At 41.3% G+C, this 25,753-nt stretch overlaps 2 protein-coding genes across 11 annotated transcripts in view; one reads left to right on the forward strand and one right to left on the reverse strand.

Moving 5' to 3' along the window:
• Nucleotides 1-18,083, reverse strand: part of rnpc3 (RNA-binding region (RNP1, RRM) containing 3) — a 30,703-nt gene extending 12,620 nt beyond the window's left edge. For 2 of the 4 annotated variants that reach the window (XM_080514775.1, XM_080514774.1), the window contains exons 1-6: nt 3,705-3,767; nt 2,522-2,684; nt 2,394-2,441; nt 2,164-2,273; nt 1,990-2,076; nt 260-371 (exon numbers count right to left, since the gene is read on the reverse strand). In XM_080514775.1, the coding sequence (XP_080370901.1) occupies nt 260-371; nt 1,990-2,076; nt 2,164-2,273; nt 2,394-2,441; nt 2,522-2,680 (516 nt within the window). In that variant the 5' untranslated portion in view covers nt 2,681-2,684; nt 3,705-3,767. Of the gene's footprint in view, nt 1-259; nt 372-1,989; nt 2,077-2,163; nt 2,274-2,393; nt 2,442-2,521; nt 2,685-3,704; nt 3,768-4,724; nt 4,816-17,986 lie in introns of those variants that run through there. The other 2 variants (XM_080514776.1, XM_080514777.1) reach the window with 2 other exon arrangements.
• A 1,627-nt stretch (nt 18,084-19,710) lies between these two features.
• Nucleotides 19,711-25,753, forward strand: part of col11a1a (collagen, type XI, alpha 1a) — an 82,001-nt gene continuing 75,958 nt past the window's right edge. For 3 of the 7 annotated variants that reach the window (XM_080515004.1, XM_080515006.1, XM_080515005.1), the window contains exons 1-3: nt 19,712-20,106; nt 24,700-24,864; nt 25,130-25,343. In XM_080515004.1, coding sequence (XP_080371130.1) covers nt 19,992-20,106; nt 24,700-24,864; nt 25,130-25,343 — 494 coding nt within the window. In that variant the 5' untranslated portion in view covers nt 19,712-19,991. Of the gene's footprint in view, nt 20,107-24,699; nt 24,865-25,129; nt 25,344-25,753 lie in introns of all 7 variants that reach the window. The other 4 variants (XM_080515001.1, XM_080515003.1, XM_080515002.1 and 1 more) reach the window with 3 other exon arrangements.

A 25,753-nucleotide genomic window follows, 5' to 3' on the forward strand; every position in this document is an offset into this window, starting at 1 on the left:
ATTTAAAAAAGGCAAATGTTTGCTGTTTGATCTTTAAGAGCTTGGACGCGGTTCAAAAAAACCTGTGGGGACGCTTAACTCCCGAATCACAGTCACAATACGAGTGTGGAGGCTCAAGGTGCCGCCACATGTGCATCTGTTGGTCTGAATTTCCGCCTTCCCATAGTAAACACAAGAACGGCGAAGAGACAAAAATACAAACGTCTGCAAATGGAGATAATTAATGGAACGTGAAAATGAGAGAAAAGAAGCTACTCACTTGCACATAAAACTTTGGCACGCCAATGAGAGCGTGTGTTATGTTTGTCAGGATGCCATGAGAGGGTGGTGGGTATAAATATTTCAAAGTGGGATTTAATTGAAATTTCAACCTGCAGAAAAGAGAGAGAGAGAGAGAGAGAGAGAGAGAGAGTTATTTAAAAGCTGGAGCAGCAATTCCCATCCCTAAATATAAAATAACCTCCATGGAAGTGGAAATGAGTGCCGTACAATAAAACATCCTTTTTGAAAATAATAGATTAACATGTGTCATTGTTACCATGTTAAATCGATAGAGAATTCAAATAGATTAAGTAACGTTGGTTGGAGCCTGCTTTGGAAGTCAGGTGGAACCGATCTGACCGACACAGATCACATAAAGTCCAGTGAGAAAATGGTTTTAACTTATTTATCACACATACACTGTATCATAACCATATAAGCGACAGCCATTGTTGCTAGTAATTCCTTCTAGAGCGTCTTTCGGTGACTCACTTAAATATATTGTGCTGCACGATATCAGGTGAAACTGCAATATTCAATAATGTGTTGAGAAAATGCTGATTCCACCAGGGCTTCATCAAAAAGCGAGCCTCAAATGTATCGTTAAGGAAAGAAAAAGTAGCACTAAAGAGGTGCAAAAAACTAAGATTGGCATTGTTTAGGCCAAACGTCCACTGTATCGAGACCATTCCGTGTTAGCGCATAAAAAAAAAAAAAAAAAAACTAAAAAGAAGGGAAAACACATTTCATAAGGACATGCAGAAACAATGTAGACACATCAGAGTGTGGTTCGGCTGCTGAGTTCAGCTTGTAGGCTTTTTCTTTATCTGACAAGCCAGCAAAATGTAAAATCTAACCATTAAGGGAGTCTGGGACCGACATGCCATGTCAGCACGGCAAAGCTTGTCCTCAAATAATAACAACCTTCATAAGGCACCAACCTGCACAGCATGAGAGAACAAATCAGGCCTAATAAGCAAAGACTGAAGGCTGGGCTACGGAGCAGGTTATTTAATCTGCTACTCGGCAAGATGGTGATAAAAATCTGTTTGCTGCTGGGACAGAAACACTTGCGTTGGTTCGGACACTGAAATACAGGATATATATAGGAGCTATCTGGTTCACATAACATCACATTCAGATTCCTATTTAGAGTTTCGATATCAGATTGTGTACGTCGATTGGTAGAGTTATTTGGCAACCTGAACAGTCTCTGGTCCAAGCAATCAGGCAATCTCGGATAAAGTCTCAGTCTTGTTTAGCTTGTTTAGACCAATATGAAATGTACGCACTTCTTAAGTCTTGGAGAAAAAAAAGAGACGTTGTCGATGTAGCGGCAGCGAGACAGGCTGTCAGTACGAGAGCGAGAGGTATCAAAGACCACCTGGTGCCACCAACTGGCAGGACAGACGGCCTGTCAAGACGCTCGGCGGCGGCCCGGCCATCTAATTGGACGCGAGGCCTCGTGACAGCTCCCAGATCTCGGATTCTCAACCAGGTTTACTGTCTGCAAGCATCAAGGCAGTTCCTACACAGCGAAGCTGACAATAACCGCCGCCAGGGCTGGGAAACATGTGCCACTCTTCTCATACAACATAAATGGTGAACAAAATATGTAACAAGAAAGTAGACTGTGATCTGTGTCTTTTTTTCACCTGTAGAAGTCAGGGTATTAATGCATTGAATAAAAACATCAGGACATCACAGTGACAAGTACTAAAAGCCTACCCGAGGCTTGGGGCAACGCCAGTTTCTATGAGGGGAATGTTTGGTATTTTGGGCTCCGGTTTCTTCTTCACTTGTTTGACGTCTGCACTGTTGAGGAAAAGCAGAAGAGAGTTGACGTTTCTGCTTCCAGGTTTAACTTTCCACTTGAAAATAACTGACGTGAAATGACATTACCTGTCTGACACCGGTGGGTCTTTCAATACTGTGATGTGATCTTGTCCTTTTGCAAACTCAACAACAAGCGTCTGATTGAGGACTTCTAGCTGATGGAGCCTGCCGAGAGCCTACAGGGTGTGTGGTGAGGAGAAAATCACACCAGAGGACAAATTAAGAATAAATCACATAAACCTAAATACATCTGAAATTCAAGATTTTTCCAATCATTGAGAACTGAGCATGCTCACCTTTGCTGCCGATTTCACACTCCTGAATGTTGCAAACGCTGCATGTTTCTGCAGAGATGGACAAATCTGTTCAGACTGCGTAGCAGCTCACATGAGATCTTTATAAACACTGGCGAGGTGCAACCTACCAACCGACCCCTGGTTGAGAGAATCCGGACTGACTCGGCTCCAAAGTATTTCAAGAGGTCCTCTTTCTCTTCCACACTGAGCTCAGCCGGTAAGTGACGGACAAGCAGCGTTTTACTGACATATGCCGGGTCTTTGTCTGGATCTTCATTATTGTCCATATCTCTGTGAAGAAGACAGAAAAATGTGTGCAACACAGTCAAGCTCAATAGAAGCAATCAACTGTTAAAAGTTAAAACTGTAGGGAGACCTACACTATTTTTTATTTTTTTTTACATGGAACTGGAAGTTTGTGGTCTCAGCCTCCTGCCTCAACCTGACAACAGTGAGTGGATCTATGTGTTTGCTTCTTGCTCTCTGTCCTCTCTTTTTCCTCTTTCTATCCCCTAACTCCAACCGGAACAACAGAAAGTCTTCCCTTGAGCCTGGTTGTGCAGGTTTATTCCTGTTAAAATTTAGTTTTTCCTTTCTACCGTCGTCTATGCTTGCTGATGTGGAGTTATTGGGTTTTTCTTTCTAAGTGCCTTAGGATGCAAGAGAAAAAAACAGAATTGAACTTCTAACCCTGCTTTTGTTGACACAATTGAATAACATTTCAATGCCTATTCTTGCATTTTCTTTTGTTGCTCAATTATTATTACGAGCTGATATTATATGGTGTCTAAAAAAAAAATTTAAGCTCTTTGAACTGTTATATCCGTAAATAAATTATTATGTCATATGAAGAGTAGCATCCTGACGACTTCGCGGAACTGAGAACAGTGAAGTGTCTGAATGTCTTTGCTTTTTTCGACTGAATGTTACACAATACACTGGCTGATATAAAACAAAAAAACGACACATACTGAGGAAGTTCATTCCACAGCCCAGCCTGAATATCACCACAACATAAATGGTACGAAACATCGCGAAACACGCGAAATCCAAATAAAAAATACCAATACTTCAATAACTACAAGAGCTACAGTACAGTGAATTAATCTTTAACATTAAATTGATAAATCTGTAACCAGAAGCCACGCTGCTTATCAATGAGCTAATGACAACATTTTCGAACTGCTGCTAAAGGTAAGTGGCTACACGCTGTTATGGCACTTCTTTAACCATATTACCTCTTCAGGAAGATGGAGAAAATACATATTTTTCTGATTAGTACAAAGGAAAGTTAATAAATAGATAAATTACCTCAGTGGGTATGTTGTTGCAGCGTCGCTATCTAACGGAAGCCTGCAGTGACCATTCTCTTCTTCTTCGTCTCATCACTATGAGTCGAGGGGGCGAACAGCAGCAGCATGACCTCTACTGCCATCGCGTGGACTGGAGTGGTAGCCATGCTTCATGCACGTTTTGATTTGCTTGATATTACTTATTGACGTTTATTAAATTGAATTTACAAGGGAGTGATTATTTACAAAGATGTACTGTTCATTTTGATTAAGTTGTATTTAATCAGAATACTCATACTTGAAAAAAAAACACAACTGAACTGAACTTGAACGGTTTTTCATTCACTAACAAATTTATTGTATTAACAGATGAAATCCCTGGTGGTTTTCAGCATTTGTTCCTCAAACAGGTTATCAGGTAATCTTTATATATTTTATTGTTTGTCAGACAAACATGCTTTGAACATAGATCATTCTTGCAGAGGAATTGAGTAAAATATTGAATATGTCATTATAAATAAGATTAATAATAATAATAATAATAATAATAATAATAATAATAATAATAATAATAATAATAATAATAATAATAATAATAATAATTCCAGACACCTATTAACCTGAATAGGTGCACAGGAGAGCATGCAAACTCCTGATCCCTAAGACCAGACTTCAAATGGGCATATCCCTACTTTGAGGCATGAGTGCTAACTAATACATCTATAAATAAAATAAACAGGAACGTGTCCATGAACAAGGTAGTCTAAAAACCACTCACACATGAAGGGTGTAGCTGTTATTTTTCACCAGCAGATGTCAACCTATCCATGTTAAAATAGAGCCACTGCAGCAACGAGAAGTGTGACTTGTCAAACTACTGGATGTAAGTTCAGAAAGGTCAATGTCTTTGTCTTCCCTTCAACCACCTCCATGTAATTCCAGGTTCACAAATATAACTTTGAGTTCATACCCATAAAACTCATTTGCTTTCCACATTTGGATGTGATTGATATGAATATAAAGTGTAGATTTCTCTGACCTTTAACTTTGCGTTGCTGTTTCATCTCAGGGTTTAATCATTAGCTGAGGAAAGCCTTTCCACCCCATGAAGGCCCTCGGCGTCCGGTCCCCGCGGCCCCCCTGAGAGAATCTCCCCTGCACTTCTCGAGATGCCTCCAAATTCCTGGCCAAATGAAGCCTTTTCTTTGACGAGCAACGCGAGGGCATTCCTCATCAGGGGGACACAATACCCCCTTTCACCATGGCCTGGCTCTGAAATTTCACAGGTGATGGGAGGAACCGTGGACACTCGATCCTCCGTCCTCCCGCTGACGTAACACGTCAGGCCCAGGGCAGAGGGAAAGAGGGAGCGATGCTGACGGAAAGAATTTGATGGAAAAGTGACTCGGTTTTATGCATTTTGGGGGCAAATAAAGCCACACAATGGTCACAAGAAATGTGAGGAGGCTGACAGTATCTCCCCCTATTTCATGAAATCCTCGATCCTGTGAACCTATGGGGCTGAATAAAAAGATGTAAAATATAGATTGGACTATGGAGTGCTGGAGGAGTGGCAAAATAGATAGATGTTAGTGCCTCTATAGGCGGCTTTAGGAACTAAATCTAACTTAAATATCTTGACCTGTCTTGTCTTCTGGTGGCGAGACTTCATGGAGTTCAAGCAGCCACCATAATGGCTGTTGTTTTATTTCCTGCTTCACTGATGCTCTCATGCAGGGACATTTAATTGGCCTCAGAATAAGTGTCTTATTCCGGCCAATCCTCTTTAGAAAAGCTCAGCAGCCTTTAAATAATTCATTAGAAAAACAAACTTGAGTTATTAGACAGAGGCCAACACATAATGTAAGAACAACATGCACCATTCAAACGCAGCAGGCTGTGAATGCTGAGGGTAAGCTCTTTTGCTTTTAATTTTTGTATTCTTCTCCTTGATGCGCACTATGTTTGTAAGAGCATCACACATATAAGACATTAACGTGTGTTTTATTTTTTTTATTTTACCCTACAGTTTGTTATTAAAGACAGAAGGCAAAAATATCGTGAAGAAACCTGAAACAACACAATCTGATATAATGGAAGACCTGTCAGGTGAACTCACAGTGTATAAAAATAATAATTTTTTTTGGACATACATCAAAAGCGAGAACAAATAAAATCTTCATATATTTCTTGGTGGACCAAATGAATGTGATTACGGACACCATCAAATGTTTATTGCAAAAAACAAACCTCAAGCCTCGAGCCCATGTCATCAGTGCCAGATTTATCAGATTTCTAGTACATGGATTAGAATAAACTTTGGCGAAAAAGTGGCTATGTTGGATCCAATAAACCCCCGATGGGGCCACACAGTCGTGTTTTCTCCTCTGAGCATGTGCTGGTTTGCTCCAGCTTCCTACAACAAACTAAAAACATGCACTTTGGGCTAATTGGTCACTCTAAATTGCTCGTAGGTGTGAATGTGTGCTTTTTGTCTGTCGCCTTGTGTTTGCCCTGTGTTGGATTGTGATGGATGGCTCCAGGGTGTATCCTGCCTTCACCCATAACCAGCCAGCATCAGGACAGAAGTTTATGTGTGGAGACACCTGATCAATAGAATTGTCTGGTTGTACTTGCTATATACCGGGAAATACCAGAATTTTTACTTACTGGATGCTCAAATACGTATGTCCACCTACTAGTTGCTATTGTGTCTGTGTCTTTGTGCTGGGAAGTCGTGTAAATATGTCGAACATCCTGCTGTTGCAGAAAACGACCTTTGTGAGAGCAGTGAGAAAGAGACTGAAACCAGTAAAGCTGTGGACCCTAAAACAGAAACAATGATTTTAAAAACACATTAAAATACTCAGCAGGGAGGAGAGGACCTCATCCTGCTGTCTCACCACCACAAGCATCACTTCTGCTATCACACATACACATTTAATGCAGCGTTACAGTAACAGAAGTCGATGAATGGAGTTCTGAAGAAGCATCTCAATGAAAAGTGATTATAGAAAATAGTTGAAACTCCCTCAGTGTTTTTTTTCTGACTGAATAAAGAGGTCCAAAAGTGATCATACAAGACCATTTGAATTTCTGATAAAGGACCGCTGTCGGGCCCTGGGGTCACATGTTTCTATAACTCTTAGTTGTTGTTGTATTTTCTGTAAATTTTATCTGTTCATCTTCATAAAGCCTGTAGATATTTAGATTTAATATCATATTGCTTATTTAATTTTATCCTGTCTTATTCTATATTTAACTTTATTTTCTATTTATTCTGTGTTCTGTGGAGTAATGCTGTAAATGAACATGGAACAATCAACTCAACTCACTCATACACTGCTTTCTAATAGAAAGTTCCTCTTGAGATTTGAGGATTCCGTTTTTTTCTGTCTTCTCAGATCAAGTTTCTTCTTTTTAATGGGACTTATTTTGGTACACATAATCTTCAATAAATTTATAACAATTTGCCATTCTTGATGTTGTTTTGCATGAACTTTTTATAGTAGACTTTGTTTCTCACATGGCTGATCTGGGTGGGAAACCCTGGAATTTACTAATTTAGTCATGCATTTCATTTGTGAGTTTTTACAGTTTGTTTTTACCCCCCAAAATAAACTATATACATTAAAGTGTGACCTAAAACAGCATATCGAAGTTTACTGCATATATATTGACACAGAAAAAACAATAACACATATTTATTAATAAACTATTACCTGCACACAAGTTGTTTATGCTCTGATAGTAAAACTTAAATATCTGAATATGCACATTTTGTAGCATTAAATATCTCCAGCAGGGTCCTATACGTCTCTTCCAGCTCTCCACAGCCTGTGTGAGGCTAACACAACCGAGACAGTAAATTCAGGTGAAGTCCAGCCTCCAGAGCTGTAAATGGACTCATTCATGGTTGGGGCACCGGCTGAGGCAGTGAGGGCCTCTGTGGTGAGATTGTGTGTGTTTCCAAAAGCTCGCATGGAAACTGCATTGAAAACATAGGTTGTGAATATATCATTCTCCCCATTGTGCCTCCATAAATACATCACAGCCAAGCCAGAAACCAGCCTGGATTTGTGGAACTATATATATAGTGGAACTATATATATGTTATTTTTTGCTTTTACATTAACATTCCTGCGCTGCAAAGCCACGTGACACTGCTTTTAGATGCACTATGTGCAGACCAGCCTCGTCAACATCTGGAGCCGGAGCGTCATATTACACTCTTACACAAGATATAACATGTGGATTATATGAGAAAAGGAGAAGAGAAGATTGTCCTCAAAGTTCCAATTTGATCATCCCACCAACCTCCGGTCCCAGCATTACCGTCACTGTGCACATGCTTTATCACTCCTCGTATCTAACGATAACAACACCTAATGTACCCGTTACCACTATGAGCCAGCAGCTACATCCCTTCCTCATCCTGTCTGGCTGTTTCCAACTGTGCAAAACTGTGTGTTTGACAAAGTCCACTTCTCAGATCGGTGTGAAATGCCAATACAAAAGTGACCTGGGATTCAAGCCTGTACTTTCCTTTCTCTTAGAGCACTGATGCTTGTAATCCGTCAGTCTGGGCATTTATTATTGCAGTACTGTGCAAGAATAGACTACTTATATATTAGCACTTAGTAAGGAGTAACTTCCACGGTTACTTTGAGAAAGTCTGAGACCCTCCTGAAACATCGGTCACTGGGAGGTCTGGCTTTTATTGGATTTCTACTGTGGACTTTATTGTTGTGCTAATTGTCTTGATGGGCTCCTGTGACCTCATTTGAATTAAATCCCAGAAAGTAGAACAGGAAATGTGTGCTGTACGTCTTCAAATGGGTGTAAAAATTCCCCTAAAATATACAAACAAACGTCATCAAAACTTCTGGGTCAAAGTCTGGATTTTAAAAAAAGAGTGTGAGAGAGTGTAGCACTTTTCTTACCAGTTGAAAAAAAAAAAAAATGTTATCTCTTAAGTATTGAATATTACAAAGATGCATGTGCAGCTTCATGCTTTCTTCCTTTGCAAGCCTTTTTTAAAATTTAAGTTAAGGGAAATAAATAAGATAAAATACAAACTCTGCTGTTTATTTTAGTAAAGGAAATTTTCAGAACTAAATGCAATATAATATGTATTAAATATGTATTAAATGTGGATATTTTTAACTCACAAGCTTGATTACAAAACAATTAAGTTTGATTTGATTCAGTAATCTCTATGTTGATTGAGCATATATGCTGTTTGCATTATGTTTCATTCTGATTAAATAGATTAGAAAACCATGGGACAGATACTGCATGAAGCCATTTGAAACATCAGAACAGTCACACTCATTTTGCCATCATAGCCTCTGCAATAGTTTATACTGATCTGGCTTCTAAAGAAGAGAGAAGAGGTTAAAGGAGACCACTCATAGACCTTGGGGAACAATAAAATCTAATTTCTGTTTTGCCTTTAAACCTAACCAATGCTTATAAAATGAAGATGTGGTGCAGATACGTGGAGCTGCACATTCTGGATAACACAGGTTGGTAATCATGGCATGGTGGATCCCAGGCATCGAACTAACCACTAATTCTCAGCTGATCTGAGCGCAGGCAAAGGCAGAAATAATATGAATTGGTGCAGCCTTTGTTTAGTTAGCATTTTCCGACAAGCATTTGATAGTCTGTGATATAGAGGAAATGGCTAAGTTCAGTCTGTCGGGTTTTTTGTGATTAGTAGGTTTCCAAACCGACCCAAACAGGCAGTGAAGTAGATTCTCACACCGTTAAAGGTGTGTGTCAAAGCAGCTTTTGAAACTGACCGGACATTGGAGATCTCAAAAAGGTGAAAAACTGCAGTTGCAATCACAATGCTACAAGAAGTTTCCCTGTGATGAAGCTGAATCAGGAAAAAAAGTCGTTATAGGTTTCTGAAATTCTCCACGTAAAGGCGACTTTGATCTGTGGGGCGACGTCTTTGATGGTGACTTACAATCTGTATTCACACGGTGAGAAGGGTTGTCACATATGACCACTACTAGCCTGAAATAATCCTCTCATGTTGTGATAAATTTCACGACCGCACAGCGCAACTGCTGCGAGAAGATGCCAACAGCCAATAGAAATTTAGCAGAAATTGACGCGGTGATCAAAGCGACACCAGCGATTCACCAAAACAGTCGTTTGCAGGGTTGATTTCCATGGAGCTACAAAAGCTGGCACACTTCCACATTCTCCATCGACTTCCATACTTTCCCCTGTACATTACGCTATGAGAACAATAGCTCAGTTCAAACTATAGCTGACTGATATTTTGGCAGTGCTTTTAAACCAGTTCACAGGTTTCCCTTTTTTTGCGAGGCCAGGTATAATGGACAGAAGGTAGGAAGTGTGCAGGGATCAAACATGGTGTCACCCACTCCGGAGGGAGAGAGCTGAGGGTGAGGGGAGGTCAGGATTCCCGGGGTTGAGGCAGAAATGTGAGGAATGTTGCCTCCAGAACTGAACAGTGAGAACCAGTGACCACAGAGCGATACCATCGCCGGATTTGCAGAATAATTGCTCAGGGTCAAAGTTAAAGGATGAGTTGTCTTAAAAAGAGTCCAAAACTGAACTGAAGCCACCTTGTACTTTATCTCTTTGATATTGACAGCAGCTAAGATGCAACTGATCCATCCACGTAATATTCCTCCATATCCTGTTCAGATCCTCCACACAGGCCAGGATTGGAACCCACAACCTTCTGACTATGAGGTTAGACCATCCTTGCAAGCATCTAGCTTGCAAAGCTCATTGAAACACAAATATATACTCAGACACAGCTCTTGTGTTTCACCTCAAAGATCCTTTTTTTTTTTTTTTTTTTTAATTTCCACCATTTTGACATCTTCATTAAAGAGTCTTGTACTCTGTATTCAGTGTCGCCAACCTGTTTGATTTTGATTTCCCAGCATCATCCCGATCCACTGGCACTGCCAGACTCCCCAAACTGCTCATTATCTCTCTAATGCCGGGGTGCCTCCCTGCGCTCCACTGGGCCACGTGGTGAACGAAGGCACACAGCTGGATTACAGCATTACAGCTTCTTTTTTTTTTTCTGGAGCAGAAACTACCCTTTCTGGGGGGTGGGTGGGTGGGGGGGTGTATTTCAAATCCTTTGAAGGCTGTTTTACAAAGAGAGCACTTAGCAGATACAGTTGCATGCATGTGGCCTTCTTTATGTTCCTTTTTCAAGGTAGTTAGAGCACCAGAGATCTAAAACGGCCAATAATTGTCAATCAGGCATAATCTTTTTCTTGTCCAAATATTTGTTTGCAATATCTAAAGTTATTGTCAAACTCTGTGCTGCTGAGGTGAAATTTGAAGGGGCAAAATGATATACCAGACAAAATTGCAATGGCACGGGCAACAAAAGACGGCACATACGGAGGTGATCACGACTCTAATAGGTTCCAGCTCCGCTCAAAACCTGCATCGTGCACAGCGGCTTCGCAATGAGCATCTCATCTTCCGTGGCGATCATTTATATCTTAGCATATGGAGTTATGGCTGAGCTTCAAATAGGCTTTTGTATCATCTCCTTATATACGCCCTTTTCTCACTGGAGCCTCATGTGGCCTTCAAGACAGCCCGCTGTGGTCCGATTAGTATGAAGAGACCTGATGTTAAACTGCCGTTTAAGCTCAGTCCTGTGATTCTGATGCAGGAAGGATTCAGGTAACTGACATTAAGATTAGCACGATGTCTTAACTGCTGGTTTCCACCACGTCTCCTGGCTGCTGGCTACAGTTTGTTTAATTGTAGAGACCTGGCTCAGAGGGAGGGCAAGGTGACACTAAAATTAGTTCAGAAAAACAATTTACTTGCTCATGTTCCTCCATGTGTAAGTTGGACGTTGGTCATATATATAGATATATTTAGGCAGCACAAGTTAGTTATTGAAAAATCTGGCAGACCATGCATGAATGCCTTCTTCCAGATGGTAGAAATAATGCGAGGCATGATGAAGTCAGCCATTATTTTGGATGCGGTCCCATCCAAATATTTTTTTTTTGTTGTATATTTGACAGTTGGGACCATGCTTTAGAGTTTCTATACCATGATTTTACACAGAGTCCTGTGTGTGTGGATGGTTTCTTTGTAGAATGGTGTCATGATGCATTTGGGAAATATCGTTGGAGATAACTCAGTTAGAGAAGTTATGGGTCAGCAGGGAAGACAGAAGTGAGCTGAGCAGACCTCTTGCTGGCTTGTTACAACAGGAAAAAGTATGCAGTAAAGAAAATGAACAATGGCTCCATTGCATTCAAGTATGCAGTATGCGAGCTACAGGTAAGCTGGCATCAGTGGACACTTCACAAGACAGAAGTTTTTGACTTATTTGATACAGAAATCAGTGTTTCCAATGACTTTAACAATTGGTATCTGCCTGAAGATAGCAATAAGTTTAATAGCTTGTCACACCAGTATTGTCTGCACTAATTAAAGATGAGTTTGCACTATGCTCCCTCTCCATTTTACTTATTTTGACCTGCTTCCTCTATAGTATACCTGAACACCGAGGGTCTGTACTGGAAGCCTCGGGGGCCGGTGTTGGCTATCTTGCTTGAGCCTGACAGGGTAAGGGAAGTATAGGCAGCAGCGGAGGGACAGCTCTGGCCAGAGGTGAGAGGATCTGTGACTGGTCTTGAGCTGCACTGTGACCTCTCCACCAAACTCTCTTTTGGTGTCAAAGGTCAAACAGGGCAGCTGCACACAGAAGCACCATGGTACCTCGCCCTTTTTTTACTCACTGAACTGACAGGGAGATAATGAGCTTGGACCAGAGCGGGTTATGTAACTGTTGATTTATAATCAAATTCTGTTCTCGGCATAAAAAAAAGCTGTTATAATAAGTCATGACCAATAAATTTTATTTGAATCTTTCTGAGGGGGTGGAGAAGTAAATATCTCCATTTAAAACTCATATGATGTATTTTAATTTTGATGTATTACAACATGTAATGATTTGACTATTATGACTTAAATATATTTTGCTTCAAGCTAATCTTCTCTTCTCTCTCATGGCAAACTGTTTCTGCATCTTTTCACGAGTCATACTGAGATGACTTTGATGAAGCAGCACTGATCTTTCATTCTGGTCTCGGTGTTGTGTCATGTCCACCACTCCTACTAAAACAGTAAATAAATCAGAAGCTATAGGTCAGAATAGACCTTGTTTGATACCCTATTAGGTTCAAATAGGAATGCAATTAAGCTTCCTTATTCATGTATATTTCTATTTTCTTTCCACAGTTTTGTAATGTTTTGAGAATATATTTACCATTGTGTTAAGGGAATAAAATGTGTATTTGCTGTATTTGATAATATGCAAATTGCATGTACTAAACACCTTTTATATCATGTGTTAATTTGCATCAAATCTAAAAGAAACAAAAACTCAGCTGGCATATGTTTTCATACAGCTGCTGGTCACAAGCTTTGACTGAGTGGTATGAACATCAACTTGCAGAAACATGTAAGCTGCTTGACTTACAGTAAGTAATCCATCAAAGTGAAGCACTGTGAATACTTGGGTTTATATTTACCTTTAGTATCATCACTGCATGGGAAAGAATTGTTTGAGACCATCAAGGACCTCTGGGGATTACAAATAAAATGTTAAACGCCTGTTGCAACAATGAAAAATTGTTATTTTTTGAGAAAATTGTATTATCCTCCATATTGCAGCTCAACTGCCCCTTCACTGTGGACACAGACAGGCCTTAAGTAGACGTGGGCAACTGTTCAACTGTGGGCCATTTGTGGCCCCCTTCCTAGCCTCTGTGGCCCATGAGCCCATTTAGAAAAAATGACTATATTTCTGGTGTCTTAGGTTATGGGAGATTTAGGTCATTTTAACCACACTTCAGCACTCTGGACATGACTAAGAAATTTCTATGGTTCTTCTGTGTCACCCTTCTAAGGTTAGCAATTCATTGAATGCCATGAATGTACTCATAATTTTCTCCAGAATTGGATGTGCTTTGAGAAAATGCTGCCTTTTTGTTAGATGTATTGCATTTATATATATATATAAACGCTGAGTAGCTTACTACTCAAGCCCTTGTGCATTTGGACGCGACCCAAGCCATCATGTATAATGACGGCTTGGGTTTTAAACAGAGCTGTATAAAATGCGCCTTTTGGGCTCTTTTTAATTTGGACTGATCTTAAAAAAGGTTTTTGGAACAGGTGCCGTGTGGCACATGTGACTCAGTACCAGTGGCTTACCGCGCAGACGCCTGTATACACCCTAAATATTGAACGAGACTAGAGGAGATCATGGAGGGCACCGAAACGAGGAGGATCTAGATGAGACGTAGAAATAGCATTTTGAAATGCTTATTTCATCCTGTATGATCATACGCTATGTGGCAGTCGCAGTCAGCCTGGGATCAAACATGCATCCAAACCCTCCCACATCAAAAGGAGCACACACCCTCCCATTTTACAAGGAGAACGGCGAAATACAGTTTACCTCCTACAGTGCATCACTCAGCCCTTCTGCTGTCTTACGGCCCTCCAGTTAGAGGTATTTCATTTCTGCCCCTGTGGGTGCGCACAGTGCGTGCCGTTACAGGACAGTTCTCAACAACCCGGTGACAGGGTGGGAGGAGAAAGACATATGAAAAGGGGCTCTATGAATGAGGCTTGGACTCCTGCTGCCCACAGAGCAAACCAGGAAATGTGTGAAAGAATATTTTAGTCAGCGCTTAGGAGAGCAAACCTCTGCTCTATATTTATAACGTGTGCTTCAAAAGCACCTCACAGCCATCTTAAAGTCAATTATGACTGTGAATAAAATGGCTAAGAAAGGTATTTGCCCCTTCGATCTGCTTCATTTCAAAGGCAGCATTCAAGTGACTCGAAAAAAAAAAAAAAAAAAAAACTGTTTTTGGGATTAAATATAACTACACTGACTTCCAGAGGCCCTCTCTGGTTCTACTTTTGTGAAACCCTAAGTTAAGCTGTGACAGATACAGTAACTCCCTCACTGACATATCAGAGGTGGCCTGGATCTATGGAGACCTGACGGCCACCCACCTGCGTTTCACAGACGCTCCTCTATTTTCCCTTTCAGCCTCCTTTTCCCTGCTTTCTTCACCTCTGCTGCAGCACCAACCTGAGCAGATCTCTGCGTGACCTTGACTCAACCTTTCTCCTGTGTTCAACAACAAATCAGGGTCACGGCCGACGCTGCTCCCAGTATTGACCTCCAGCTTTGACCTCGTGCGCAACATATTTGTTCCAGAATACGTTTGCCCACCCTCGTCTTTTACACAGCCGCGGTTTTACATACCGACTTCATGCAACTCTCTTAAACTTGACATTTTTGTCCCGAGGGCTCATCGGAGATCCGCCCTGACCAGGTGGTGCGAACACAGAGCTTCACCTCTAGCTCTTTTATGATTGACTTTAAGGCAGTGCTGCACACTCAGCGATAACTTCCTCCATTAAGGGAGAGGAAATTGGTGTTGCAGTCAGGTAGCATTATGATACTTCGCTCCACAATCTTCACTTACAAAATCTTTATGATATGGTTGAAAATTGCCACGTCGGAAACTTTTACTGTGGCTGCCTGTGATTTATGAGCAGAAAGTGGACGTCCTGGAGCTCCAAAAACAAACTATACCAATATTTGTTATCTTCTAAAGTAAAAACGATCATTGTCACCGATATGGGGGTCTGCGCCACAGACAATTTAAATAATCAAGTCATCTCACACAGAGGCCTCATAACGACTTTGAAGTTGTACTTTTATCAACTGAAGGCACAAGTTTAGATGCTTCTCGGCCAAAGTGCTCTCAGACAGAAGGACATTCCTGACTTTCTAGGACATATAGTATAAACGGCTTGTTGCATGTCTGGTTGCAATATCACTGCTTTGTCTCATGCGCTAGCCAGACCAACCTGCTTCCCATTATAAACACCTGTATCGCAGGCCATGCTGACTTCAGGCTGACTTCAATTCATGACATAAGATTTTTTTTTTTAACTCTTCTACTCGGTTTTTAACAACAAAAACATACATGGGAAAGTAGTTATGTGTGCACCATACAGCAATCTTATATCTGGATGCGAAATTGTAATTTTATAGCTATGACAGTTGAAATAGTAGTTTGGTAATCTCACCTCACAGTGAGAATATTCTTGGCTTGATTCTCATTAGAGTTTGTTTTTTTTGGACTTTATTGTATTGCCATATTCATCTCAATTTTATCTTGAGTATACCGGGCTGGTGAGATAGTGCCATAATCACCTCTCAATCTAAACTTGAAAGGTTTTTTGTTGTTGTGGTGCAGCGTATACATGATGAAAATGTGTATACTTTCATGAAATCAAACAATTATTGTGAGGAAATGATAATAGTCTCATCAACATGAAATAAATTGTAATGAAACCTTCCAGTTAAAAATACCATGAAAAGTCCCATAGAATGTTCTTATAAAGCTGTTGCATTATGCATGTTTTTACAAACTCTCCCTGACAAGCATGGCTTTAAGGCTCATGCTAGTTTACTATCTTTGGCAGCATCACCGGTATCTCAGCTCGGGTCTCAGTGTTGTGTTGTGTCAATGACACTTAAGAAATTTGTTTTTTTGATTTTTGTTTTTCTAAATAAAAGTTTTTTTTACAATTTGCTTGGTGGTTTGGTTGAATTGGAGGCTGGTTTTGACCCACAGACCTTATATTTCATTGCTGTGATGAATAATTTTAAACTGAACCTTAAAAATGCTGCAGGTGAAGTCTTTCTGTGCTTTGATTCAACTTTAGAAAGAACACCCTCACATCCACTTACTCAAAACCAGCATAATTGAAAATTTCAGGATTGGACAAACCCTTCAAAACGGGAGACAACCAGATGTTATTTCTGATGTTCTACATGGCTGACCACACTGAAAATACATGGTTACCACTGGCAGTGTACAACAATGAAGAGTCATTCGAAGGTTAAAATACATTCCCCCAAAAGAGAAACCTTGGCTTAGAGATTTTTATCCAAATAAGGCAAAGGCTTTCCACCGGTTACCGACAAGTGGGTTGAGCTACTAAAAAAAACCCGATTTCAGTCCAATTCTGCGAACTAAACTCACCAAGTGACACAAGATCACAAGTGTATTAATTCTTATGGAAAATTGAGACCGCCAAAAATAATATCAGTGAAGTGATGGAGCTTTTTCTTGTTTGTATTAAACAGACAGACCGGGTGAGTTTAAAGAAAGACTTCTTTATACTCGGTGTAGTGTGTGTAAACAGTGACAGACAGTTGCTGGTAGTGAGCTCAAGTTTGCCCCTGAGTACTGTTTGTCTTTCAATAGCACGTCATGTAAAACTCACTCTCAGTAAAAGAACGATTTAGATTTCACCACAGCAAGCAGCAAGTCTGCATGTGCTGTCCTGGGATCTTGCCAAGGTGGAATAAAAAAACGATTCTTATTTTAATTTTTGTAGGATTCGTGACTGTAGTTGAGCAGATATGTTTCACAAATGATTTACTTTTGACTCGCCCACTCAGATCTAATTCATTGTTGTGATAGATAGAGACGTCATTAAGATGTTATCTTGGGCGTGGTAGAAAAATAGATATTTTTAGTTTCAAAATCCTTAATTGTCAGCATCTAGATAGAAATGGCTGACAGTACGATGTGCATGGTGCACTTATTCTTGTTTTGTCAGGTGTATTACTGATGGCTGCATTCCACTTTGCGAGGTCCCGTGTTTGCTTGAAGAAAATCCACCTGTTCTTTCCTCTGCATAGTATTAGTGAGGGGAGTATCCAGTAAGCAGCAAATACATTTTGACCCACAGGATGCATTATTGATACACCTGGACTATACAAATCAGAAAATGCTTCTTGGCCTAGGGAATCATAGCAAGAAGGTTCAGATCCGTTTGTCTGCGAGTTTTCTCTCAGTACACTCGTTTCCTCCACGGTCCAAGAACACGTAGGTTAATTGGTGGCTGTAAACTGCTTCTAAATCTGAATATGAGTTCATATGATGTAGACATATCCAGGGTGTATCTGACTTCACAAGCACAAGGCCTTGAGCCTGTAAAAATACAATTTGATAGATGGACATGTATGTTTATTTCATCTTTATTTCCAGCTTTCATTGTCAGTGTTGGGGCTTTGCTGACCTTTGAGATTTCCCTCCAGCCTCAAGGAAATCAAGCCAGCAAACTTCCTGTCATATGCACGCTTTACTAACCCCGAGGCTACCATCTGCTGTCAACTTAGCAGCTTCCAGCATCACCCATTGCTGACTGACTCACCACAACTAATATCTTCTTTGAAGTCCTGTCTGAAGAAAGATCTGGGAATCGTCTCGTGGATCAGTGTGATGGAGATAACTGGAGGAGCAGTGCAACCATCTTGAACCTGAGAAACTCAAACAAGAATGTCTTACTGTAATTATTCATTTTTGGACTGACTTCCCATTACATTAAACATGCAAATCTGCCACAGAAGCCAAATGGCAGAGTAACAGCCCCTGCTTTATGAACCATGCAGGAGAGAGTTGTAGTGTGAAACCCCTTCTGCCCCGACATCACTTCTTCCTAGGGAAACGGCTCTGCTTTCTGCCACCGGGCATCCAAGAGCAGCATCTGATACTATTTGGCAGGAATCAGCTGAGTCGGGCTGGCTGGAAGGGATGAGCTGGCTGACAGACAGATCCTGGTCCGGATCCATGCCTTCACAGGAGTGAGCCAAGAGATATGAAGATCTGACCCATGCTGCTCAAAGGGCATTAGATGAGGGACCCTGAAATCCTGCAGCTCCCCTCAGTTGCTTTGGGTTGTTGACCTACACCAGGAACAAGATAGGATGATTGATTCTTCCATTTGCTCATGCAATTAACTTTAAAGTGCATATGACTAAATTAAACTCAAGTTTCTACTATAACTTGAATCAATATAAATCAAATCAAATCAAATCAAATCATGGACGATTATTATGTACACCTACAGTGTAAATCTTTAGATTCAGTTAGATTTATGTGTAAAGTTTGTATGTTCTTTCTATGTGTATTTGTTCTTGGTCCTGGTCCTGGTCCTGTGTAATGTGTAATTATATACATCTTGTGAGAATTTGTGACTAAAGTGGATGTACTTGTTTATCCCTTTTTGTGCTGTCTTTATCCGAAGTGGGATTAATTAGGAATGAAAAATGGACTGAGGAAAAGATTATAAACACTTATGATACAATAAATCACAGTATGGGGAGTTTCTCACAAACTTCAGTAATAGCTGAAACATGCTTGCAATTTAGTGTTGGCAGAAAATGTTTGCCTCACATTTTCTTGTTTATGGTCATTAGACAGAGCTTTCATCATGTCTATAACAAAATGCACTTGTTATACCTTGATGAGTATCTTAGTATGTCATTTTGCTCCAACATAAGTACAATTTACATCACGTGATTTAGCATGTTAGGTTTAAAATCAGAACCGCTTCACAGTTCATCCATCCATCCATCCATCCATCCATCCATCCATCCATCCATCCATCCATCCATAACTGACTCCTCTCAGTATTAAGAGCTATAATCACCATCTTTGGACGGTGGAAGGATGGAAATTCCACACAGAATTGTAAGATGAGGAGGTTGAGGTAAATGATTAAATAATAATAAAAAAAATACATGTATGTGTCATAAATAATTATTTAATAATAATATGCAATTGAATGTAATTAACGCATAGTTACAGTATGACTACATTCCAGTGCCCACGTTGCATTTGAGTGATTTACTAAATTAAATGACTGTGTTCACAATGAACTGTGCCAGTCCATCGGTGGACCAGGTAGTTATTCGCGTTCTCATAGTTTTATTCATCCACTTTTCCTCTCCTTTCCTCAGGTGCACTCTGGGGAGACTCTACAGGCGCATTGCAAAGCTAATGGGTGGACCCGAAGGAGAATTTCCAGCCCCGTGATTTGCTAATCGGGGGCTGGTTCCCTTGTCAGTTCCCTGTAATCGTGGCTGCGGTTTGTGGAGCTCGCCCAGCCCTCCTGTCCGCGGACGCACCGAGTGTACCGACTGCGCTCTGTGCGTATTTGGTTAAAGCCCGACTACCTTCACTGTGAAGGCTGGGCGCTGGGAAGGAGGACCGGGGCCTCGTTGTGGCAGAGAGAAGAGGCTGAAACACATATGGCTTTTTTGTAGGACCGTTTCCTTCGTGATTTTGGATTGTGGAAGGGACGCCGTTAAAAAAAAAGAAAGAAAATCACCTGAAGTCGCCCAGAAGTTTTGAAGCACTTGTGGGCGCCCAGCACGATGGAGATGCAAAGGTGGTCCACAAGGTGGAAAACGAAACGGTGGCTTATGGATTCCTCTGTAACCGCATTCATCACTTTAACCCTGGTTCTGCAGGCTGCTAATGTCAGAGCAGGTAAGATTTCAGGGACCAGGTATCTCGAATGAACTGTTGTTTGGACAAAAAAGTGGACGGAGCGCAAACCGGATGGGAAATCTCTGTGACTGGTGATGGAGATTGGGGGTGGGAAACTTACCTGGACACGGCAGCCGTATGTTGACATCACAGCCAGATGTATTCTCCCTGGTTTACACACTAAATCCCGGAGATTACCCCGTATAATTCACTTAAATAAGGAAACCATTAAACATGAAACTTAACTACGGGCGCAACTTTAGTATAACGAGCAAGCAAATAATATCATCAACCTAAACATCTCATGCATTCAAGATGTTCATGCAGTTTAGTTACTTGAAGTTCAATATTCTTCTAAACGCTGGTCACCGCGGGTTGCTTTTACGCATGAATGGGAAGCGTCTGCTCCGAAGATGAAACACTTCGACTAATTAAATTCATCCTAAGCCGCTGGTATGTGCTTATAAAGATCAGGAAATAGAGCAGCATTCACCGCATTTTAAGATTCACTCAGGCTGAAAGAGCCCTCTTTGTTATGAAAGGTGGACCAATAGGTGGACATGAGCAGGATGGCTTTCCTCAGCCAGGTGACACTGGACGTGGAGTGAATCTGGCAGGTTGCTTGAAAATGTGAACGCACAACCCATTAAGCCACTCATTTTTTCTTGTTGTTATGCTGTATTTCGCTTTTTGTCTGTCTGTGGAGTGGTGTAGTGATATTTAACTGCGCTGATTGTCAGCACACATACACATCCTCCATCTCCCAGTAGATCTGGGACTCCTTTGTGACAAATTGAAGGCTCTGAGAAGCCCAACATTTTTGGGTTTTTTTCTCTCTTCCAGACAGGATAATGTTCAGTTGTAGCACGGTGATGATAAATACACTCAATTCCAAACGTCTCCGCCTGTCTTGGACCTGTCGTTGCAGAGTGTGAAGCCCGAGTGCGCCTGGCAGCTAAAAGTGGTCAGGCAGGTTCACCCTATCTCCAGACTGCCCTGGTCCACACCAAAGCCCAAAAGCTGACTTGTGCACCCCCCCCCCCCCCCTTCCCCCACTCCACCACCACTGCCACCACCTCACAACTTTGCACTTCCAACTTTGCACTTAGATGTTTGGTCGGCTGCAGGACAAGGCTGTGTTGTATGAGTGGTGGGAATGCTTCCCCTCTAAGTACTGACCCGTTATTTGATGATGGTGCTTGTTGCACTTCCCTATGATTTCAGAGCCTTCAAAGAGCAGGCCTACGTATAGGCCTAGCCTGCAGCTATAATAGCCACAAGTCACAGGGTTAAGGATTACATAGGCCCGACACTCTAGCATATAGACAACTCTGAATGATTTACTATTGTGTACAGGTACAGTTTAGGATTTTTGGATATCCATAGTTTCCACAATAATTTTTTTCTGGTTTTCTTTTCTTTAAAAAATGAGATGTAAAGATTACTTTTTGGAGTGTATAATCAGATATTGCCATTGTTTATTCAAATACTTGTGATTTAAAATTTGAAATTGAACATAGGCACAGTTAGCTCAGTTTTTAATGCATGTTTTGTTATTTTTTTTCCCATTTTGAATTAATTTTCTTTCACATGGCCTAAATCTCCCCTCTTGCATGTCACCTAGTTTAAGCAATCAGCTCCAGCATCGATGTTCCAGCCCTCAGTCAGCTTCTTCTGAACTACGTATGGCAGCTGAAGCTATTTCTGCAGGGTGCCCTCTCCATACAGCACTGTACAGACACGTTTTCTCAGCCCCCGGGGTGCAGGCTCAGATGTGCATTCCAGCAGACAAAGCTAGCATTTTCAAAGTCCTCTCCTTAATAAGCTCAACCGGGAAGATCCGCTCATCAGCTCCTCGCTGGACCTTTGTCTGCAGACGTTTGTCACTGATCACTGGATCATTTACAGACCGTCTTACTGTCCTCCAAACAGTGACTTGTTGTGAAATTGTGCTTGAATTGTGGATTAACAGTCAACTTTTGACATTACCACCGCTGCTGTTCTTAAATGAGCCATTTGGCATTGGAAGAAGGTTAATGCTGTCTGGCATGGTATGCCCTGTATTCCATATGGAGGCATCTGAAAGAGTTAATAAGAGGAAAAACAAGGTGGGGTAGAGTGAAGGGGAAAAAATGCTTTGAAAAACTGGGTAGGTCTCAGTGAAGTTTCCTTGGTATGACACCAGCATAAAGCCGTCTTGTTTTAGCCGGCAGCGTGGTGGAAGTTGAAGGAAGGAGAGAGGGAGAGTGGGAGAGAGAGAGAGAGGGGGGGGGATGTATGGAGAGAGACACACTCTGACTGAAGATGTTATTAGAGTCTCAGGGAGCTGCAGGTGAAAAGGTCCCGCTCCTGTTTCCAGTCAATTTTACCTTTCTGTAAACCTGCAGGGACTGAAAAATGACACAGGTGGAGTGGCATTTATCACACAGGTCTACATAAATCGTATGCGCTCTGTAATAAAGGAAGCGCTCAGACAAAGCTCATTCCTAACAATAGTGTGAGCTTCTCTTGGAACATGTGGTTTACACTGATGCACATCTGTGAACTTGACCCACATCACATCACATGACATGATCTATGTTATATGCTAATGTGTGATGATGCTCCACCCATCCTCCCACGCCTCGCCAGTTAGTATAAAGACGTATTCAAGGAATGAGCCGTCGCCGCTCCCTCCTGCAGACTAAAGGTAGTCCATCCTTCCTCGCCACCCATGTTCCACCGCTCACCCCGCGGACTGTTTGCTCAGCGCGGAGGACAAACACGGGCTCATCAGATGCCCTCTTTTAAAACCTGCACACACTCATTTTGTCCACCTTAACAGACTGGCCGGTGTTGACGTTTTCTCAGCACCTCTGTGTGAGGGTCGCAGCCTGGCCAAACTGCCACATCTGGAACATATGAGTCCCGGAGTTTGGACTGAAAGCAACTCTGCGGGAACTCACAATGAAGTTCTCAGTTCTCTCTCCAAAACAAGTAGCTGGTTCATCCTCATGAGCTGCAGAAATGGTCACGTTGTCCTCAGTGATGGTATTCTGACACAATACCAGATTATATTTGCTCTCTGCTTCATTTATTTTTTGTTTTTTTGTTTTTGGAAAACTTTACTCTTAATCCTCTGGATCTCGTGTTAAAATGTGAGTGCATTAGCTCTTCTTGGTGGTTTGTTCTCCTGGGAAATGGTTCAGAGAAAGGTCTTCATTTCACTCTGGATTGATCCACTTTGCTTGAATTGTGCAGGATGTTTTGTCCATGGTTACCTAAACCCATCCTTTAAATGTCTTTAAGCTTGCTTTCTGTTATAACAACATCCTTCAATGCCACAATGACAGAGAAAGAATATTTGCCAACTATGTTTCAATAAATGCTCAAATAGCTTTGAGGATCCCGTACAAACCATCTGTGTGAGCGATGTTTGCAGCATCTTTATTAGATTCATATGTTAAAACGGGGGATCTGTCCCAAACCCACATGCTTTTCTCAACAAAATCAATGAGGATTTTCATTTTCTTTTCCTCACCATTGCAGGAACACTGACCAGAAAGTGTTGAGATCAACATCAGGCTTTTTTTTCCGACATCCTTTTGTATTAAGACGTTAAATAAATAGAGGAGTTATTTGACCTCTACATGCCAACCAAAACAATGGCTTTAGAACCATCAGAAAAGGCTCACTGATGCTGTCAGGCACCTTGGCATGCTTTTTACCCCTACAAAAACAGATTAGTGTTATTACATCTAACAGACTGCCATTGTATTCCTCGCTCTTGCCAGATATTGCAGTACTCTGAATTGAGGCAAGCCCCAAATTCCCATTTAGATGCACAATCTTTTGACATTAGAGCTTTATTTATAAAACAAACTAACTGTAAAGTGACTGAAAATGAAAGATTTATTTCTTTTATTGGGAGCTTGGGTGGTATAATTTGATACACAATGTCCTGTGATTAGAAGGTCAAAATGTGGCCATGCCTCAGGCTTCCCCCCTAAACTAACGCTTGGTACTGAGAGGTTGTTCTGGTTAGAAGGCATAATTATAATGTTTTCCCATGGGCACCCACACAGGCTCCTTTATGTAAACTACATCAGATTGAAAAGGCTTATCAAGGTAAACCTATCCAGGTGTTAAAAAACGAGACCTCAGATGGCTCACTGTTCATTATTATAGTCGTTGCTATTGGAGCCTGGACATGGTGGCATATCCCAATTTAACCATTGAAATACATGGGAAACTTCCCCAGTCTTGACCTGCAGTTCATATGATAGTTTCACTTCATATAACATTAATTAAGCCCTGCAATGATCTGTTGTCATTTTAATCAAGCAGAGGTGTGTGTTTACCTGAGCAGCAGCTCATATTATCCACTAAAATTAAAACCCAAGTCAAGTCTTCTCTTATTGTTTTTTCCAGCATCTTGAGACCACACGAGAAATAAGAGTCTTTACTTCTACGTAGTGTCTTTCAGATTTTTTTCCCCCCTCCATCTGGGATCAATAAAATCATGTGATGTTGGATGATGCACAAAGTGTAACTATATGATTTTCACCAAATGTTTCTCACACTAACAGTTTATTCCATTTGCTCTTTGAACAGCAGAACCAGTGGATGTCCTAAAAGTATTAGCATTTCAAAATTACCCCGAAGGAGTGACAAAAACGCCCGGACTTTGTGCACAACGAAGAGCATCAAACCCCGACTCAGCATACAGAGTTGCCAAGCAGGTCCAGATCAGTGCCCCCACCACGCAGTTATTCCCTGGTAAGAGCAACCAATCAGCCACAAACTTTAATGTCACCTGGACATTGTTGTGTGTTTTTTTTCATGCTTTAGAAAATGGCTACTCATGACTGCTTACTCAAATCCATACATCTAATATGTTCATCTCAAGGTTTTATGTATTACATTTAACCGAAATTAAAATGAAGAATTCCTTCAATTGATTCCATTTTCATGATTGTTGTATTCAGTGTCCTCAGTCGCATCAAGTCTGACCTGCTTTTTTTTCACCTGATGTTCCTCTCAGGTGGTGTTTTTCCTGAGGACTTCTCCATCCTGACCACAGTGCGCCCCAAATCTGGCCTCCAGTCCTTCTTACTGTCCATTTACAATGAGCAGGGAGTCCAGCAGCTGGGCGTGGAAGTGGGACGCTCACCTGTCTTCCTGTATGAGGATCAGACGGGCAAGCCAGCCCCAGAGGACTACCCCCTGTTCCGTACTCTCAACCTTGCCGATGGAAAGTATGTCAAATCTCAGACGTAACCACAAACCGAGGCACGCAAACTAAATCCCAGAGTCGCAGTTTGAACTGCTTTAAGTGAAACATAGGAAACCACGGCGGGTCTTTGATCATTTGAAACACTGAATGATTGCAATTCGGGCTCAATATCTTGTGTCGTGATCAGCTTTCCAGTAGATTAGGAGTGCTTCTACCTTTTTTTTTATTTCACTAACTTGTTCGTCTTAATAAAAAGCAAGAAAACAGCCCAGATATTTCCCTTGTTGCACCACAGGTGCTCATCACCGGATTATCCACCTCATCAGGGGTCCCTGGACATAGAGACAGGTCAGAGACAGGGAGACACTGGATTATTGGGGCACAGCAGGGCTGCTATGAGCAACCTGACCTCATCCATGAACTCACTGCCTC

This window comes from Blennius ocellaris (assembly GCF_963422515.1).
Source record: "Blennius ocellaris genome assembly, chromosome: 19".
NCBI lineage: Eukaryota > Metazoa > Chordata > Actinopteri > Blenniiformes > Blenniidae > Blennius > Blennius ocellaris.